This window comes from Euphorbia lathyris, chromosome 2 (assembly GCF_963576675.1).
Source record: "Euphorbia lathyris chromosome 2, ddEupLath1.1, whole genome shotgun sequence".
Classification (NCBI taxonomy): domain Eukaryota; kingdom Viridiplantae; phylum Streptophyta; class Magnoliopsida; order Malpighiales; family Euphorbiaceae; genus Euphorbia; species Euphorbia lathyris.
The window spans coordinates 45,476,348-45,496,847 of NC_088911.1; the positions used below are offsets into that span (position 1 = coordinate 45,476,348).

General features: G+C 38.0%; 2 protein-coding genes across 2 annotated transcripts; both read left to right on the top strand.

Moving 5' to 3' along the window:
- The first annotated feature begins 9,611 nt into the window (after positions 1–9,611).
- On the top strand, positions 9,612–12,423 carry LOC136218022 (mogroside IE synthase-like). The gene is made up of 2 exons (XM_066004745.1): positions 9,612–10,326; positions 11,544–12,423. Exons 1-2 carry the CDS (start codon positions 9,691–9,693, stop codon positions 12,255–12,257), a joined length of 1,350 nt encoding a protein of 449 aa, XP_065860817.1. The 5' UTR covers positions 9,612–9,690; the 3' UTR covers positions 12,258–12,423.
- Positions 12,424–16,803: 4,380 nt separating this feature from the next.
- LOC136218025 (mogroside IE synthase-like) lies at positions 16,804–20,004 on the top strand. The gene is made up of 2 exons (XM_066004747.1): positions 16,804–17,498; positions 19,152–20,004. Exons 1-2 carry the CDS (start codon positions 16,869–16,871, stop codon positions 19,872–19,874), a joined length of 1,353 nt encoding a protein of 450 aa, XP_065860819.1. The 5' UTR covers positions 16,804–16,868; the 3' UTR covers positions 19,875–20,004.
- Positions 20,005–20,500: the final 496 nt, after the last annotated feature.

Consider the following 20,500-nt stretch of genomic DNA (forward strand, 5'->3'; position numbering starts at 1 on the left):
TTCACCTCAAAGATAGGTCGCAAGATGATCCCTAAAGGCAGCTTTACTTCATCTAAAGGAATAAAACAGCTTCAAACCTTCACAAAGGTTCGCACAATGGAGTATGGCTGGCCACCTACTCCAAAATAAATCCTAGATGCTTATATATCTACTTACGCAAGCGTAAAGGTAAAATAAATAGCTACCATAAGGATTAAACAAATTGTACTTAAAAAAGTTTTACAAACAAAATAAAACATCAAGTAACCACAGGAGCATCCTCCTTAACATTCTTCTCGCCAAAAGCACCTACTTGAGAAGCTTCCTTCTCGACAGTCTCGGATATGCCCGCCAAGGAGACTTCCTTTTCCACGGAAGGTGTTTCCCCAGGAAGAAAGGTGCCATCGGTTATCAGCTCCTCACCAGATTTCGGAGGCACTTCCTCGAGATCCACTAGCTGGACGTTGGTGGCAGGTTTGCTTTCTTCAACAGGTCCCTTCATCCATTCCCGAACGCGATCTCGAATGTAGTCCTTGACATTTGGAGTTTCGCGATATTTAACAACTACATTCGGATCGGGAACAACGAATTCCGAATCCGTAAAATCGATCTCAGGATATTCCAATTGGAAGTACGCCATAAGCCATTCACCATAGAAGAAGGCTTGCTCTCCAGCCATAAATTCGGCATCCGCTAAGGCTTCTTCATGCTCATTAGCATCCGCCTCAATCTTCTCCCTCAACTGACGAATCTCAGCCTCCTTACGGGCGGATTCAGCATCTTTAAGAGCAAGAGCTGATTCGGCATTCGCCTTCGCCTCCGCAGCTTCTTTTTCCAATCTTTCTATGGTGGCCTTATCCGCCACCCCTTGAAGAAGCTCAGCCTCTGCAACTCGTAAGCGAGTATACGCCTACGAAAGCAAACAAAAGCTTAGTCGATATTTATCCCCAAAAGAAATTGCCTAAAAATCAAACGTATGATTGAGAAAGCACTTACGGACAGAAGCTCCTTTTTCCCAAGTTGGATGTTGGCAGCTCCTGAGATTAGAGTTTGACTCTCTCGAACCCTGCCTAATTGCCCAAAAGCTTCATCCAGATCATTGATTACCGACTCATTCTCCAGGGATCCCTCATCTCCATATTTAGCGGCCCAATAACCGCCCAAATCAGGTCTCGCCATCTACACCATAATCACCAGGTCAAAACCTAAAATTAAAATGTAGAAAGGAAAAACAAGTAGAGCAATTTACGTGTTCCTTGTTCGACGAAGGTATGGCGGATCTCAATGCATCGGCCATCAACTTTTGCCCGGCCGGAGTGGTGTATCTCTTCTTCTTCTGCGGCGGATCAATTGCTGGATCCGCAACACGTTTTCCTACATTCTTTTGAGGCTCCATCGCCTGTGTCTTCCTACGGGCCTCCTCCTCCTTCATCTTCTTACGCATCTCTACAAGAGCGTTATTGGCCTTAGATACACCCCTGTCCAAGAAGAACAATCAAATAATCAAGGTTTAAAGAAAATTAAAGTTACCTTGATCAAATTGAGCAATCTTGGAGTAAGTGAACTTGTCTCCATCCCGGCGGATCAAAGGAATATCGTTCATCATAAAGTCTAAAGCATCGGCGTATGTCCAAGCATTCGCCTTAACGCTCTTCATGAGATCCGCCACAGCCTCATCGCTATCTGTCATTATTCGCATGTCACCCGCCATGTGTAGAGGTCTGGCATTCCAATATGATGGAAAGCCTAACGGCTCATTCTCCTTGATCTTCACATAAAAGAACCTCTCGTCCCAGGAGTGGACATTCGACATCTTGCCACTAAATGGAGAATAAACTCCAAATTTGGCAAAGGTAAGAAATGACTCAAACTTTCGTTGAGAGGGTTTATGAAAGGTTCGGAAGACGCGAGGTGTACACACTATACCTAGATTTGAAGCTAAGTAGCAATCCAGAGCCAGATCTAACCAGCCATTAGGGTGCAACTGACAGGCGGTGATATCAAAATAAGCAAGGATATCTGCCATCATCTTTGGGAGAGGTAGACGAAATCCCCTCTCTACATGACTACAATACACGGATAAATATCCGCGTGGCGGACAGGCTGGTCGCTGATGGGCATCCGCCAGTTGAGTTTCATAATTTTTAATCCACAGAAAGCGATCCGCCAAGCTCGCTAGATCCGCAGGGCTCATACGAGATGAGGTGGACTCGGCACGAGGTCTCTTTTTCCTAGGAGGAACTGACGAAGAAGCCTCCATCCCTAAGTATGACCTAAAACCGGTGGCCAGAATACAGCGGGTAATGACGATGGAAGGGTTTTGAACCTCGCCGGAACGAGTTCGACGTTTATTACACGCCGAGTCACGCAACTCAGCTAAATTACAACTAACGGAATCCTCAGAAGAAGAGCAATTCTCTGAGGAAGAAGAAGTCCAGCTAAAAATGGGTTCGGAAGATGAGGTTAAATCAAATAGCTCGGACGTAGATTCAGAAGAGGAAGAAGAACTCCTAAACATTCAGAAAAAATAGAATGGGAAAAGATGAACTTACATATAAGCGAAAGCTTTGAAGGAACTCTGAAACTCCCAGAAAAAGCTTCGAGCAACGAAAAAGTAAATGAAGACGAAATGAGGAAGAGAGAGAAAGAGAAGGAAGAAGAAGGCGTTTCTCTTTCCTTGGACAGTGCGCTCGTTACATGTGTCACTCTGCGATTGGCATCGAATAGAGTGCTCATTAATGCAGGTAGTCATGACGGCGCGCAGAAGCTCAAAAGCCCTAAAGGACTTTAAGGGAACTTTAGGGGGGCTTCTGATAACATTGAGATATTATCCCGAGGACCAAAAGGGATATTCACCTAAAGAACGCTGCATATTGATCCTCCAAAGAGATCCGACTGGCGGATCACCAAGGTCCCATCAAAGGAGACCCGCCAGCGAACCTATGAGGCGAATCTCCTTGAACACTCATCCTCCATTAGAACGGCTGGGCCGACCCGACCATAAAGACCATTAATGAGCTATCAATTAGCTAACCGCCGGCTTAAAGGTAACTTGTAACCGCCATTAATGGAACATTAATGGAGACTTTCTAGTTACTGGAAGTTACGACTTTCTAGCTATATATAGCCTACGTCTCAGGCTATCAAGGTACACATTCATTCTTACCCTTTGTCAATTCAGTTTGCCCTCTTGTACCTCCTTACTGACTTTGGCATCGGAGCTTCCCCCCGTCGAACCCAACGACGCCCCCACAGGGACGGAAGTTAATCAGAATTTCTCCGCGTGTCATCATATCTGGAGTGATGTTCTTAGGTTAGAAACTGAGATTCTCCATAACGAAGCTCTCCTTATAGCTTGTCCGTCCCATCCTGCTGAAGGAGAAGGATCACTAGCGGCAGATGGCCAAAACACAATCCATCCCGATCAATGCGAGGTTAGAGAAGAGACGAGAATTGACACACCGTGGTGTCATGTAGAAAATAATGAATGTTTTAAGCTAAGTTTCGCCATCCATTTTGAAAAACAAAACCTCCATACGCAAGCTTTGAGAAAAACAATTGGAGAGAGCTACACCAACATCTATATATCTAATGGATCAACGTCTCTCTATCTACCCGGAAAGAAAATCAGGGTTAGCGATCACTATGCCTTTTTCTGTTTTGGTAAAAAAAATTGAATATCGTTTGGTCGGGTAAGTCGAGAACTCAGGACTAGCCTTTTGATTATGTGGAAACTACTTTATCCTCGTTCATCCCTCCAAAATCTGCGCTCGTTCGGTCTCTAGTAATTAGGGATCAGATTTCCTACACGTATTTGGTTGTTTTAGTGGAAAATAAGTTTAACTATGTTGAACTATACTTCGAACGATCAATCAACCACACAGATAAACAAAGTTCACAAAGATCACAGATTGGATCTTGAAACAGCAATCAAAAGAATACACACAGAATTTACCCTGGTTCGGCTTAACTGCCTACATCCAGCAACTTCACTAATCAATGGAGATTACAACAAGATTGAAACAGTTTCCTCTCTAGAAACTCTCGTGTTTTCCCAATCCCCAACTCAGTATATCACAGTGTACACTAATGACTTAGTCTAAGAATAATCTCTCGTATGAAACTACTTCCCAACCCAGACCTTTTATAGCCTTTACAAGGTTGTGAAAATACCCAAAATATCCTTACTCAAAATGTACTAACTCAGCAAGACCTACTGACCAGTGGTAACACAGCAAGACCATGTTGTCCTGAATACAGCATGTACATGTTGACCTGTATTAACACCTCAGTACCATGCTGCCCACAACCACGCTGACTTGATAACTCAGCATTATACCGACTTGTTGAATTACTCATGCTGACTTGATTACTTACAAACATGCTGACTTGTTGACTCAGCATCATCAGCTAGTGATAGAAAACAACGACTTACAATCTCCACCTTGTCTTTCTAATCACTCCATCAACTAGTGAAGAAAAATACACTCAAGGACCACTGACCATCCTAACCAGTTTCAAGCAATGTTCAAATTTACTACTTGAAACAGATTTGGTCAGCATGTCGGCTGGGTTATTTTCAGTTCCCACTTTCACCACCTGAACAGTACCAGTGCTAATCACATCCCTGACGAAATGCATTCTCACATCTATGTGTTTGGATTGCTCATGAAATACTTGGTGTTTTGACAGATGTATAGCTCCTTGGCTATCACAGTAAATCTTCAAACCATCAATCTGTGTCACTCCAAGTTCCGTTAAGACTCCTCTCAGCCACATTGCTTCCTTTACTGCCTCTGTGACGGCAATAAACTCAGCCTCGGTTGTTGACAGAGTCACAACTGACTGTAGACTTGCCCTCCAACTTATTGCTGTTCCAAACACAGTGAATACGTACCCGGTTTGGGATTTTCTGGTGTCAATGCTACCAGCATAATCAGAATCAACAAAACCTGCTACATCATCCACTAGGGCTTCAGCTCCACCATAACTCAAACCTTTACTCAGTGAGCCTTTGACATACCTCAGCACCCACTTCACCGCTGACCAATGTGCTCTTCCTGGATTTTCCATGAACCTGCTAATGAGACTCACATCATGAGCCAAATCTGGGCGTGTACAGACCATCGCGTACATTAGACAGCCTACAACACTAGAATATGGCACCCTCTCCATGTCTTCCTTTTCCTCATCAGTTTGAGGACTCTGCTTACTGCTCAGCTTGAAGTGACTTGCAAGTGGAGTGAGAACGGCCTTTGAATTCGTCATACCAAAACGTTCTAACACCTTGCTCAGATAAGCTGACTGACTTAGGAACAGCTTCTTTCTTCCTCTGTCTCGAGAAATTTGCATTCCTAAAATTTTCCGTGCTGACCCGAGATCCTTCATCTCAAACCGTGTGTTTAGTTGTGCCTTTAACTGATTTATGGCTGCTTTGTTGTGACAAGCTATAAGCATGTCATCAACATATAACAAGAGATAAATCTTAGAGCCATCACTAAGGTCTCTACTATACACACACCAGTCATAACTAGACCTATGGAAGTCCTGACTTATCATAAACTCATCGAACTTCATGTACCACTGTCTAGGGGACTGTTTCAGACCATATAGAGACTTCTTAAGCAAACATACCCGCTGGTCTTTATCTCCTATTTCAAAACCCTCTGGTTATTGCATATATATGACCTCATCCAGGTTTCCATGAAGAAAAGCTGTTTTGACATCTAACTGTTCTAATTCTAGATCAAAATGAGCTACAAGAGAGAGAATAATCCTTATAGACCTATGTTTAACAACCGGTGAATAGATTTCATTAAAGTCTATACCTTCCTGCTGAGTAAACCCTTTGGCCACCAACCTAGCTTTAAACCTAGGTTTCTCTACACCAGGTATCCCTTCCTTTCTTTTAAACACCCACCTTGAACCGACCAACTTCTTATCAGGAGGTTTATCTACCAAAATCCAAGTTTCATTTTTTCAAGGGATTTTATCTCATCCTTCATAGCGTTAAGCCACTGTTCCTTGTCAACCGAATTCACAGCTTCCCTATAGGTTACAGGTTCAGATTCTTGAACTTCCTTAGCAACACTAAATGCATAAGCTACAAGGTCCTCAAAACCATATCTAACCGGGGCCCTAGGGACTCTTCTTTCACGGTCTCTAACAAGTCTATAGCTTTGACTGGACTCAGTAGAATTACCATCACTGACTTCTTGCTCGGTTTTACGGGTGTTTTCACTATTTTCTTCAAGCTCCACCTCATTCTTAACACTCTCAAGTTTTTGAATGGACTCAGGACTACTCGGTTCTAACTGAGTTTTCTATTGGTTTTTCTGATAAGGAAAATCCATCTCATTGAACACAACATTTCTGCTGACTATGGATTTCTTATAACCAGGTTCTAGGCACCACAACTTATAGCCCTTGATTCCTATAGGGTAGCCTATAAAAATACATCTTAGAGCCCGAGGTTCTAATTTTTCCTGTCTAACGTGTGCAAAAGCTGAACAACCAAACACTCTAAGTTTTTCATAATCCTCAGGGTGATCAGACCACATTTGCATAGGTGTTTTAAAACCTATAGCAGATGATGGGCACCTATTGATTAGGTAACACGCAGTTTGCATTGCTTCAGCCCAGAAAGATTTAGGATTGGATTAACATGCACCTAACTCTCTCTAGGATAGTCCTATTATACCTCTCTGCTAGGCCATTCTGCTGTGGAGTTCCAGGAACGGTGTGATGTTTGGTTATACCTGACTTCTTGCACAAAGTGATGAAATCTTTGTCAAGAAACTCCAAACCATTGTCGGTTCTCAACCTTTTGATTTTCTTTCCTGTTTGGTTTTCCACTAACACTTTCCAATCCTTGAACGTTTGCAAGGCCTCATTCTTATGAGCTAGAATATAAACCCATACTCTTCTAGAGTAATCATCAATAAGGGTAATAAAATAGGTCCTCCCACCATGAGACTTAGTTCTTGTTGGCCCCCATAGGTCAGAGTGAATGTACTCAAGAATGTCTTGGGTTCTATGTGTTGCTGACTTAGGAAACTTGACTTTACTTGACTTCCCTAAGACACAGTTCTCACAGAAATCTATCTTTCCTATGCGATCTTTACCAAAACAACCCTGCTTCCTAAGTTCATGTAAACCAACTTCACTCACGTGACCTAGTCTAAGGTGCCAAAGATTGGTTCTATCAATTTTAGACTCGGTGAGATTTGCTGTAGAGACTAACACAGTACTACCTAAGAGTGTGTATAGGCCATTACTCATGGTACCTTTCATAACAACTAAAGATCCTCTAGCTATTCTTATGATACCCCCTTCGGCTCTATAATTGTATCCTTGTTTATCAAGCGTACCCAAAGAAATTAAATTTCTTTTCAGTTCTGGCACATACCTCACACCGGTCATAATCCTTTCTTGACCATCGAACATCTTCAGCCTGATGGAGCCTTGACCCAATACCTTGCACAACTTGTTGTTGCCTAGAAGAACCCTCCCACCTTCTTCTTGAAAGTCTTCGAACCACGTCCTGTTGGGAGTCATATAGAACGTACATCCGCTGTCCAAGATCCAGTCAGTGTTTGGATCTTTATCAGTGACAGCAAGGACCTCAGCGCTCTCATAACCTTCTTCTACCACAGCGGCTTTGCCTTGATCTTTAGGCTGACCTTGACTCTTGTTCCTCTCAGGACAGTTTTTTCTAAAATGTCCTTCCTTATGGCAGTGAAAACACTTGTAGACCTTGCCTTCTTTATTGCTTGAGGATGGAGTTTTGGACTTTTTCCCGTTCTTGTTCTTTGGCTTGTGAGAGTCCTTTTTCTCAGACCTTCCACGAACAAGCAATCCTTCTGCAGCTTCAGTGTTGGTGCTGGCCTCAATCTGTTTTGACTTTAGATCCATAAGAACTTCTTCCAGACTTAGTGTTTCTCTAGCGTACTTCATGGTTTCAACGAAATGACTGAAAGAATGGGGTAAAGAATTCAAGATCATTATGGCCTGATCTTCATCTTCAATCTTTACCTCTATGTTCTCTAGGTCAATTATGATCTTTGAGAAATCATCAAGATAGTCTTCAACTGGCTTGTCCTCGTTCATCTTGAAGCCGAAAAGCTTTCCCTTAAGATAAACTCGATTGGTGAGTGTCTTCGTCATGTACAACTGTTCAAGCTTGAGCCAAACCCCAGCAGCTGAGGTTTCCTTCGAGACTTCTCTCAACACCTTATCGCCAAGATACAGGACGATCGTACTGTAAGCCAATTCAAGAAGATCTTCTTTCTCCTCCTTCGTCATTGTCGCCGGAAGTTCTTTCTCGCCCTTCAGAGCCTTCGCAACCTTCATTTGAACCAAGATTGCTTTCATCCTCTGTCTCCATAGAGCAAAATCTCCCTTACCATTGAAACGCTCGATCTCGATCTTTGTAAAACCCATTGCTCTGTTCTTGATTAGCTCTGATACCAATTGTTGAACTATACTTCGAACGATCAATCAACCACACAGATAAACAAAGTTCACAAAGATCACAGATTGGATCTTGAAACAACAATCAAAAGAATACACACAGAATTTACCCTGGTTCGGCTTAACTGCCTACATCCAGCAACTTCACTAATCAATGGAGATTACAACAAGATTGAAACAGTTTCCTCTCTAGAAACTCTCGTGTTTTCCCAATCCCCAACTCAGTATATCACAGTGTACACTAATGACTTAGTCTAAGAATAATCTCTCGTATGAAACTACTTCCCAACCCAGACCTTTTATAGCCTTTACAAGGTTGTGAAAATACCCAAAATATCCTTACTCAAAATGTACTAACTCAGCAAGACCTACTGACCAGTGGTAACACAGCAAGACCATGTTGTCCTGAATACAGCATGTACATGTTGACCTGTATTAACACCTCAGTACCATGCTGCCCACAACCACGCTGACTTGATAACTCAGCATTATACCGACTTGTTGAATTACTCATGCTGACTTGATTACTTACAAACATGCTGACTTGTTGACTCAGCATCATCAGCTAGTGATAGAAAACAACGACTTACAAACTAAAATATATATATATATATATATTTTTTTTTTTTGTCTTTTCTATTTGGTTTTTGAAACATTGTACTAATTTTTATTATATATATTTGGAATAAGAAAAAATCGAAAAGATTAGACATCCCAGAATGATTTTTTCCTTTCTTTTTCCTTTTTCTATCAAATTACATTTGTCTTGTCATACATGATTAAAAGTTTTTGGAAAGATATATGACAAACAGACAGAGGAAATAAATAGTAAAAAGACAAGTGCATAAAAGTCCAACTTGATACACCCTAATTTACATCAGAGAAGTAGTCTCGTCTCTTATGAATTTCTGATTCAATTTTGAACACTAATTAATTATGCCATTATATGAAGAAGACCACACAGTTCCACTTCACCCTCTTTAATTATGTTTGTGTTGTGATTTTCAACCAATAAATGGAGTCTTTGCTTTGGCCTTTCTAAATGAATTTACGGGAAACAAAACATCAACTTGAAGTGACATATAACAGAATCATGAAAAGGATGGTCACCAAAAACATCAAACTTATCTACCAAGTTGCATTCTTTTTGGCATTTTTAGACCTCAATTGATTCCTCCAGCAAATTCACAAATTAAAAGAAAGAGATCAGAAGCTGAAAAAAAAATAATTACACAGAAAATGGAAAAAGAAGACATTGAAACTCATATTGTAGCCTTTCCTTTCCCAGCACAAGGCCATATAAACCCAATGTTTCAATTCTGTAAACGTCTAGCCTCTAGAGGAATCAAAGTAACTCTCATCACCTATGTTGATGAAGACCTTATAAGAACCAATTATGCCAAACACCCCTCAATTAAAATGGAGTCAATTTGCAATAACAGTGATGAAAATCTTACAATTTCCAGCATGGAAGATTACTGGAAGGATTTCAGGTCTAAATTATGTACAAAATTATCAGAAATTGTTGGGAAAACACAGAATATGCCAATAAGTTGTCTTGTGTATGATTCAATCATGCCATGGGCATTGGAAGTAGCTAGAGAATTTGGGGTTTCTGGAGCTTCGTTTTTTACACAATCATGTGCTGTTTCTGCAATTTATAACCAATTTCATCAAGGGTTGCTGGAAATTCCCGATGAGGAAGCATGTGTTTCAGTTGGAGGGATGCCATTGATGGTGTATCGAGATCTACCGACTTCGGTTGGTCAGAATTTGGAGTGTCCGTACCATTTAAGCTTGATGACGACCCAGTTTTCTAACGTTAAGGAAGCTGATTGGATCTTCTTCAATTCTTTCGACTCCTTAGAACATCAGGTACTGAACTTTGTGAATTGGGTACTGAATTTTAATCTTTGTGAATTTTTACATGTATCTTCAACTCTACTTTCATCTGCGTTTCTTTTAGCTGTTACAGGAGAAAAAATGGATGAGATTTGTGAATTTGGTACTGAATTTTGATTCTGACACATTCAGTCCTTTTATTTAGTACAATTTATTATTTTGGGTACTAAATTTTAGTTATGTCACAATCACACTTTATACCAAGCGCAATCTGTGACTATAATCCTGGCACATTATGTCCTTGTAATTGTTGCAATTTATCAATTTGGAGTCTAAATTTTAATGACCACATTCAGTCTTTGGGCAATTTATAAACTCTACCGGTAAAATATATCTATGACTCCAAAACTGTAGTGATATTAACATTATGACCTCTAAATTTTTTCTAGTGATATTAAAATAATTTAACTTTACGATTATTATAAGGAAAGAAAGTGTACAATTGTCATGTTTATATTGACAGAATCCAATGGACCGGAACCATAATAGAATTTCTCTATCAAACTATACATCAAAAAAAAATCCTTAAATAAGGAAATGATTGGAAATAGGTAATTAACCATAATTTGTGTTGATAAACAAAAAAGTGCTAATATTTGTACTTGTTATCATTTTGCTCCAAAAAGGTTTATTGTTTACTTTTCTTAGGTTTTTTGAATTTTTCTCCATTAGTTACTATGAACTTATTTAAAGTGATATAAATTTCATTTCAATTTTTCTAAATTCAAATCTTGCTCTATCACATGGACTTAAAGAATTAATTATTTTACTTTAAGCAAGATCAAGAAACTAACAAACACTACATATGTGATAAGTTAAGGGCAATCAACTTTTTAAACCAAATTCACCGTGTTCCAATTCATTAAGCCTTATCATTTCATTATTTTTTGGAATGAATTTTCTTTGATCATTTGGGTTTTAATCTTATAGTAATGTAAAATTTAAGGATTTCTTTCCCCAAAAAATAAAGTTTAGGAGTCATAATATTATAAACCTTATACTTGAGGGGCTACAAATATATTTTACCTCAACTTATCGTATGTGTCATAAAAATGTAGTCAGAAAGGCGTATATATAACATTATTTTAATATTATTTTATAATTTATGGTTGAAATTACAACATCACTTCTCAAATTGAATGACTAAATGACAAATTGCTAACTGGAATTGCTGAAAAAACAACATATAGGTGATGAAATGGATGGAAATAGAGTACCCATTGAACCTAATAGGACCAGCAATCCCAAGAAACTACTTGGACAACAAGGAGCATGGAATCAACCTCTTCAAACCCAACACAAACACTTACATGGACTGGCTAAACTCCAAAGAACCATCCTCAGTAGTCTACATATCCTTCGGAAGCATAGCTGCCTTACCACAAAACCAGATGGAACAGCTAGCAAACGCCTTCAAATCCAGCAAATACAATTTCCTATGGGTAGTCAGAGAATCCGAACAAAACAAGCTTCCAACAACATTTTTAGAAGGAACATCAGACAAAGGTCTAGTTGTGAGTTGGTGTTCACAGCCACAAGTTCTGTCCCACAGCTCAGTCGGGTGCTTTGTGACGCATTGCGGGTGGAATTCAACGCTTGAGGCGTTATGTTTAGGGGTTCCAATGGTTGCAGTGCCACAATGGTCTGATCAGTTAACTAATGCTAAGTTTATTGATGATGTTTGGAAGGTAGGGGTTAGGGTTAAGGTTGATGGAGATGGAATTGTAGTTAAGGAAGAATTGGAGTTTTGTATTAGGGAAGTTATGGAAGGAGATAGGGCTGATGAGATGAGGGAGAATTGTGAAAAATGGAAGAGATTGGCTAATGAAGCTATGGAGGAAGGTGGAAGTTCTGATAAGAATATTGATCAATTTGTTGCAGAACTCAAAGGGAATGTTTACTGAGTAGTCAAATGTAATTTTACATTAAAAAAGAGTGTTAATGTGTGTTTGATTATGAAAAATGTGTTGCAATTAATAAATTATAAAGCCATCAATAGAAACTCTAAAGTGCAGTTGCATATGTTTTAATGTAAAATGGGATCAAATGTTTTAGTGATTAAGCAATTTGGAATTCTTTTTGTGTATATAATTGATATATTAGAAAACGAATCAGAATATGTGGTACTTTATGGACCTTCGGATCTGACATCACGTGTAATAGAGTAGGCCTTCAGATTCATCAAAGAACTTTCATGAAATATTCCCCATTAAGGGAATCCCTCATACGGCTAGGATAAGGACTTCTTCCAGTAAAAGACTTCCCCTAAAACAAGATTTCTAATAAAAGAAGATTCCTAATACAGACGGAACTCTTAGAAGAAGAGGAGCTCAACATAAACCTTACAAATAGAATGTATGATCACACTAAGGGATATGTTAACATGTCTATCTCTCAAACAATTCATGTTCTTTAACCCTTCCAAGTACCTACTGACTCAGGTATCGGAACGGGTTCGCCGGACTCCGGCTCCTCTCTAACCTCTTATTATGTCTTACAGGTGGATCTTCAGAAGGTTCGACAGGAAATTCGGACACAGTTGCAAGTTCAAATACTCAAATAACATTGATGCAGTGTACGCGGATCGAACAAACACGTAAATTTCAAAAAAAAAAACAACGATGGCAGAAGGGAATCACATCTAATTGGAAATCCATAGAGAAAACAAAGAAGAATCTATCCCTAAGTATGTACGACAGGAACTGCTAAAGCCCCAATACCAACGATTGGTGGACAACGTCACTATTCTATTTTGCCAAAACTTGGGAGCCATCCAGAAAGAGATGGATGACATCAGGGCAACACATTCAATAGAGATGACCAAAGTAAAAGAAAAACTAGAAAGATTGCAAAATAATTAAATCAATATATAGGGGAATCCAGCCATCGACCGGCACAGACACCGAGGAGGTACGCCCGAAACCCATCCCCGAAGAAAAGATATTCTAAGTTGCGAAGTTCCTCCACACGAAGGGAAGAATCAGAAGTCTTTAAAGAAAATCCCAAACACCATTCAGAAGAAAGGAGAAAAGGTGGTAAAGTATCCCCTAGTAGACATCGGTCAACTCACAGGAAACATGGGGAGAAAAATAAACCAAAAGAGGAGGATAAAGATAAGCCCATCAGCAAAAAAAAAATGTATGAAATCATTAGAAATGAGGTTTGGGAAAGCAAGGATAAATTTGGTACATACACTAGACCTTCGGTCCTAACAGACACATGCACACCCTTATCGAGAGAGATCCAACATCAACCAATGCCTAGGGGGTTTCGTATCCCCACCTCTAGTCATTATGGAGGCAGTGGAAATCCGGTGAACCACATAAAAAATTTCAGAAGAATCATAGAAGCAACGACGACTACAAATTCAATTCTTTATCGCCTCTTTCCTATAACACTTAAGGAGTCAACAACCTTCTGGTACGAACACCTTATCCCTGGATCTATCCACAACTTAAATCAAATGGTGGAATCCTTCTTAGACCACTTTAGGACTTCTATACTAGAGAGAAAAATAATACAAGACCTGAATAGAATGGTTCAGAAGGAAGGAGAAACCTTAGCCCAATTCGTCAAGCGGTTTCAGGCCCTACCATTAGGGTCAAGGAATTTAGTGTGGATCGATGTCATGGCAAACAATTGCTGAAGTCAAACGTTTCAACAAAGCATCCTGATCTCTAGGCCCAAAGATTTTCAGGAATTGATGAAGATGGTAAGAAGTTAGACTAGTATTAGGACGAACAAAAGCCAAATCCTTTGCTAGAAAATGAGCCAAGGTCAAACAAAGAGCGAAAGGATAGAATCCACAACAGCTTTAGGAATAAAGTGACAAACCCCACATCACCTTTAATGCCCCCAGGAAGGAGATTCTTTTTTGGGTCGAGGATAATAAAATGCGAATTGAATACCCATCCAAGCTCAGGAAGAGCCGAATCAAAGAAAGTATTGCCACTTTTATAAAAGCGAAGGCCATGAAACTCAAGATTGTAGACAGATAACCATAGAGCTCGAAAAGATGGCCAAAAGTAGAAAACTAGTTTTCTTATAAAATATGGAGAAGACTAAAAGAAGGAGAAGAATGTTGAAGGCCACACCTTTAAGGGAGTGATCAATGCCAGAGCAAGGAGACCACGACCTACGAGAAAGAGAGGAGGTTGCCACCTTGGAAAAGATGAAGGAGCTATAATCTGATTTCTACTTTGGCAACTTAAAAATAAACCTGATGAATGGTATGTCGACACCTTGATAATTTGAATGATGATAGTAGACTTTAGGGTCCAAAGATTTTTTTGTTGATACATGCAGCTCCATAAATATTAAGTGCGGTTCTAATAAAGTCATCGATGTCCTAAAAAAAAGTTTAATCTGGTTCTGAATCTTTTTTTGGAAATTCAGTGCGGTTCTAAAATCTCTAACATATTTACTCAATAATATTAGGAATTTGAAAATCTTTAAAATTGTACCTAATTAAGTATTTGTTTGTGAGTTTGGAGGTTAACGAATGTGGGAGTTAAACGATGTAATGGAAATGGGAGGGAAGTGGTGGAAAGAAAAGTTAAAAATTAACCTTGTTTGGAAATTTATAGAATGTAAACGAGGTTAAATGTTTAACTTCGTGTGAGAGTTTAAATATGGAGGGAAATGAAAGTTAAATTTACTCTGCGGAGACAAAAAAAATTTAAAAAACTTTATGTTACTTCTATTAAACCCCAATTTGGAGGTTAAAGTAATAACATTTAAATTCCATTAACCTTCATTTACTCTAAAAAAACAACTATGAAACAAGGTTAACTTGATATTTAACATTCCATTACTCCAATTTACTTTCATTAACTCCCTCTTAAACAAGAGCTAAGTCAATTACACAATTCGGTTCGGTCTTAAAGAAAATATCAACTGTACAATCTAATTCTAGATCTTTTTATTTGGGTATTCTATTCTATTCAAGAATGTTCCAGATCTACGCTCAACCGTGCATACAGCTCATATGGCAAGTATAATATTAATAGTATAAATATCATCGTAAGGTACTCTTCTCAACAGGGCTGTAATCGAGCCAAGCCGAGATTTGACCTGCTCAAGCTCGGCTCGCTATAAAATTAACGAGCTCGAACCCGAACCGAGCTTGCTAGAAAATTAACGAGCTCAAGTCTGAGCCAAGTTTTGGCTTGCTCAACGAGCTCGAGCCGAGCTTCGAGCTTGTTTCGAGCCCAAAATCCTCTTTGGACTTGGTTCATTAACAAAATTATCTAACCATGAATTGTTTGTGAGTAAATCGTTAATTATATTTGTAAAGTTTGCTCGCAAATAACTCTTTAATTGTGTACATAAACAAACTCACAAGCAAAGTTCGTGAATAAATAAATAAGATGCTTACAAATAGTTTCTCTATTACTCATTTATTATGTTTGTGAACGAACTCATCTAAATAGCAAATGAAATAATATTAAGTTTAGATATTTGTGAACTAACACAAACCTATATCGTTATCTACAAAATTAAAATTTGTTCATAAATGTTCTAAGTGAGCAAGCTCGCGAGCTTTCGAGCCGAGCTTTGGCCTGCTCAAGCTCGGCTCATTTACGAACCGAGCCAGTAAATCGTGCTCATGAGCGGCTCGTTTCCAAATCGATTCGAACTTTTATCGAACCGACCATTGAGTTGCTCATGAGCGGCTTGACTCATTTAGAGCCCTACTTCTCAAATAGAGATATATCAACAAATTCTTTCTTTTTCATTTGTTGTCTAAGCTTTTCTAGAATTTGTCAAATAATAAGCTTAAGGATGATAATGTTTTTTTAAAAGGATCCTATTCAAACTTAATAATCTTATAATTAAGGTTTTTTTTTTTTAAGAGATTCCGATATCAAGTCATTTAAAAAACTAATGGTTTCTTGAATCTTGAAAATGTCTCGTTAACTTTTTAAACTTACTTGAAATAAATTATTGACCTTCCAAACTTATTTAAAGTGATTTATATTAATCTTTAAACTTGATTAGAAGTGATTTATATTAATCTTTAAACTTGATTAGAGTAATAGATACTACAATTTCTTATACATTGTCACCTAACAATAGGGCTTAGTTTGTCTCTCACTGAGAGCAGCTGATGAAACCTTTTTGAAATCCATTAACTAAAAAGATGTTAGGATCAAATCTAGAAGACCCGTAATGTATTCAGAATACTAACTGAACTTTGGTTATGATATTTTCTTTGTCTTTATTGTATAAATGCGAAGATTTTATATATATGGTTGGACGATTTTCATTACCTGTTTAGCTTTTTCACGATTTAATTGTCCTTTTCTTATGACACTCACTCTCCCACACATATTTTTCTGTCCCTTCTAGATAAAGTTAATGATCAGAAACAAGAGGTTGCCATATCAATTACGCATCCATTCATGAATTAAATTATTAGACAGTGATCGAAATCAATTATTTTAAGACTATCCATCTGAAGGTGCATAAAACAAATTAATACATGTTTACAGATCAGAAAGATAGAACTGAAAATGAAAATGGGGAGTCAGGAAAGAGCAGCAGAAACTCAAATAATAGCAATCCCTTTACCTTACCAAGGCCACTTAAGCCCAGTGCTTCAACTCTCAAATAGACTTGCTTCCAAAGGTCTCAAAGTTACTCTACTTGTCATCTCTAAAACCCAGATGACAATATCCCCAAATAATACCTCTATCAATGTTGAATTCGTTTCTGAAGATATAGAAGGCAATGATGAGTATTTTCAGAAATTCCTAGGTACGGTTTCGTGGAAATTACCTGAAACTGTTGCAAAACTCACTAACTCCGGCTACCGAGTTAGCTGCGTGCTTTATGACTCGTTGCTGCCTGAGGTTTTAGAGATAGCTAAAAAGCTTGGGATTGGTGGAGCTCCACTTTTCACAATGTCTTGTTTTGTTAGTAAGATATTCGAAACAGCTTACCAAGGGAAGCTTAATGTTCCTATTGAGAAGACACCTGTATTAATAGATGGTTTGCCTCCACTAGATATCTTTGATCTGCCCAGTTTCCTTTTCGACTTGGTGAATTACAAAACCTCTTTAAAGTTCCTGCGTAATCAATTCATGAATATTTCTGATGCTGATTGGGTTTTTTTCAACACCTTCGACACCTTGGAAAACGAGGTAAAACTGTATCTTTTTATAATGTTTTCTGAAAGGTGCACATACATATATGTCTAATGTCATAGAGAGTAAAATTTTGTTCTTACCCTTTAATTTGATGTAATTTTAGATTTAGATAACGGTATTGTGTGCAAGTAAGACAACATATGAGTCAGGCGAAGACAAGGGAAATATGAGCTCCATGGGCACTTTAGATGCTAAAAAAAGCTCATATTTTTAATAAAACTTGAAATTTTATCCATAGTAAATGTTAAGAGATGACTCTATTTTATATTTAGAGTTGTTCATGGATCCGATGGCACGTCCATCCCGTTACCAGTTTGGTGAGATTAAAATTTTATTTAGCTGGCCCAAACTTGAAAATACCTATTAATTTATGGGTTGGGTTTGAAATCTATTATAAAAACCCATCTTAGCCCGGCCCGTCAATAAAATATTAGTATGTATTTATATTTTGTTTATATGTTATTATATATACATTAATTAATAAAACTCTAATATAAAGATGTTGCACTCAAGTCTCCAACTTATTTCTATCTTATTATAAAACTTATTCATATATGCTTTTATTAATAATATATAATAATAAAACTCTAATAGTTTTTTTTAAAAAAAAAATAATATATAATAATAAAACTAAAAACTATTTAAATCTAATTAGATCTGGTAATTTCCGTGTTCGTGTCGTGTTCGTGTCGTGTCAGGTTTCGGGTTCGTGTCAAAACCTGTAACACGAACACGACACGAAAACTTTTCGTGTCACAAAATCAGAACACGAACACAACCTGCTCTTGACACGGTAAACACGACACGACACGGATTTTTTACACAACCAATTAAATTGACACGACCTGACCTGCTAACACGACCTAACATGCTAACATGACACGACCTGACCTGCATTTTTTATACTCTTTATATTTATACTCTAATAAATAAGAAAAGTCATGTCTATTGTTAACCTAGTTTATTATAATTTTTAATTTCTTTAATTAAATTTCGGGTCAGTTTCGTGTTTTCGGGTTGACACGAAAATGACACAAAAATTAACGTGTCATTTTGTGTCGTGTCATAAAACCCTAAACACTAACACTAAAAAAAGCATGTCGTGTTCATGTCGTGTCATCAGGTCGTGTGTCGCTTTGCCGGGTCTAAACCTAATATATAAATCATATCTAAACAAATCTAATCTAATACAATCTAATTCTTTTTTTTTTTAACATGCACCATTGGCCTAATCTAATCTAATCTCATCTCATTCTTCTTTAAACCTCTAGCTTTTTTTTTCATAACATTGTTAATTGTAATTTAGTTGAAATGAAAATTGAAATTTATATATGAAAAAAAATTAGTATGGATGCACTGAGCTAAACCTGGTATTAAGATTATCTGATCTAGCCCGACCCGAGTCTGAAGCATATTTAGCATGAGTTGGGCTGGGTTTGGATAGACGTTTTTATTCATAAGCCTTGTGTAGTCCGGTCCGAGCCCGACCTATGAACAAGTATAATTATATTTGAAAGCTAAGTTCACTCTCTCTCTCTCTCTCTCGATAATGATCGAACTAAATTTTTATATTATCCCAAGACTTTCAAAAACTCATTTTTCTTTATAAAATATAAAATTAATCAAGCATTTTGAATTTCATTTCAGGTACTGAAATTAATGGAAAGCCAATGCAAAATTACAACGGTAGGACCAACTATTCCATCATTATACTTAGACAGAAGAATAGAGAACAACAAAGACTATGGTCTAAGCCTCTTCAAGCCTGAAATAGAAAGTTGCAAAAAGTGGCTAGACTCGAGAGAAACTCGCTCGGTTGTTTATGTATCCTATGGAAGTATAACTGTAATGTCGGAAAAACAAATGGAGGAAATAGCAAACGGTCTAAAAAACAGCAACTATTATTTCTTATGGGTAGTAAGAGAATCAGAAGTAAAAACACTTCCGAGTAATTTTATGGAAGAAACATCAGAAAAAGGTCTAGTTGTAAGTTGGTGTCATCAGCTAGAGGTTATGTCCTATAAATCTATAGGTTGTTTTGTGACTCATTGCGGGTGGAACTCAACGATCGAGGCTTTGAGTTTGGGAGTGCCAATGGTGGGAATGCCACAATGGGCCGATCAAACAACTAATGCTAAATTTATTGCTGATGTGTGGGAGGTTGGGGTTAGGGTTAAGATAGATGATGAAGAAAGAATCGTTAAAGAGGAAGAAATTGAAAGATGTATAAAGGAAGTTATGGAAGGTGAGAAGGCCAAGTATATCAGGATGAATTCTGAGAAATGGAAAAAACTGGCTAAAGAAGCCATTGATGTAGGTGGAACTTCTGACATGAACATTCAGAAATTTGTGACAAAAATGATGCTTTGATTGTCGCAGAAGTCTTCATTGGAACGATCTGTTAATTTGGGGATGGTAGGGTAAATTCTAAATGGAGTAAGAATCTTTATGTACCTCTCGAAATCCAATTATGCTTATTATACTTAATCTCTATAGTGTACTTGTTTGTTTTTTTATATAAATTTGGACATTTACAAATTTAAGAGTCACTACGCCAAAAGCCTCTTCAGATGACGGTTAAAAACCGTCGTCCCGGACGATATAAATCTGTCACATGGCTCGCTGCCGTCTAATAAGGCATCAGACGACGATCGAGTTCTGTCATCTTTCGCAGCGACAGATGACATGCGCTTCCTAAGTGTCTGTCATCTTTTCCATGTTACAACGACGTTCGACTTAGTTGAAACCGTAGTATTGGCTGATTTCTAATGACAGATTTTTTATATATACCATCATTGGAGTATATGAAACCATATACCTTTTACTTGTCATACGACATTTTTTATTATTGTTTGTGTCATTGTAGATAAATTACGACGATAGTTTTCGTCTTTGTTGCTGTCGTTTGAAGGTGTATCAGATGACGTTGTCTTTAATTTTTTTGTCTTGTGCATGGATTTCACATGACATTTTCATTTAATCAAATGTCATAAAAA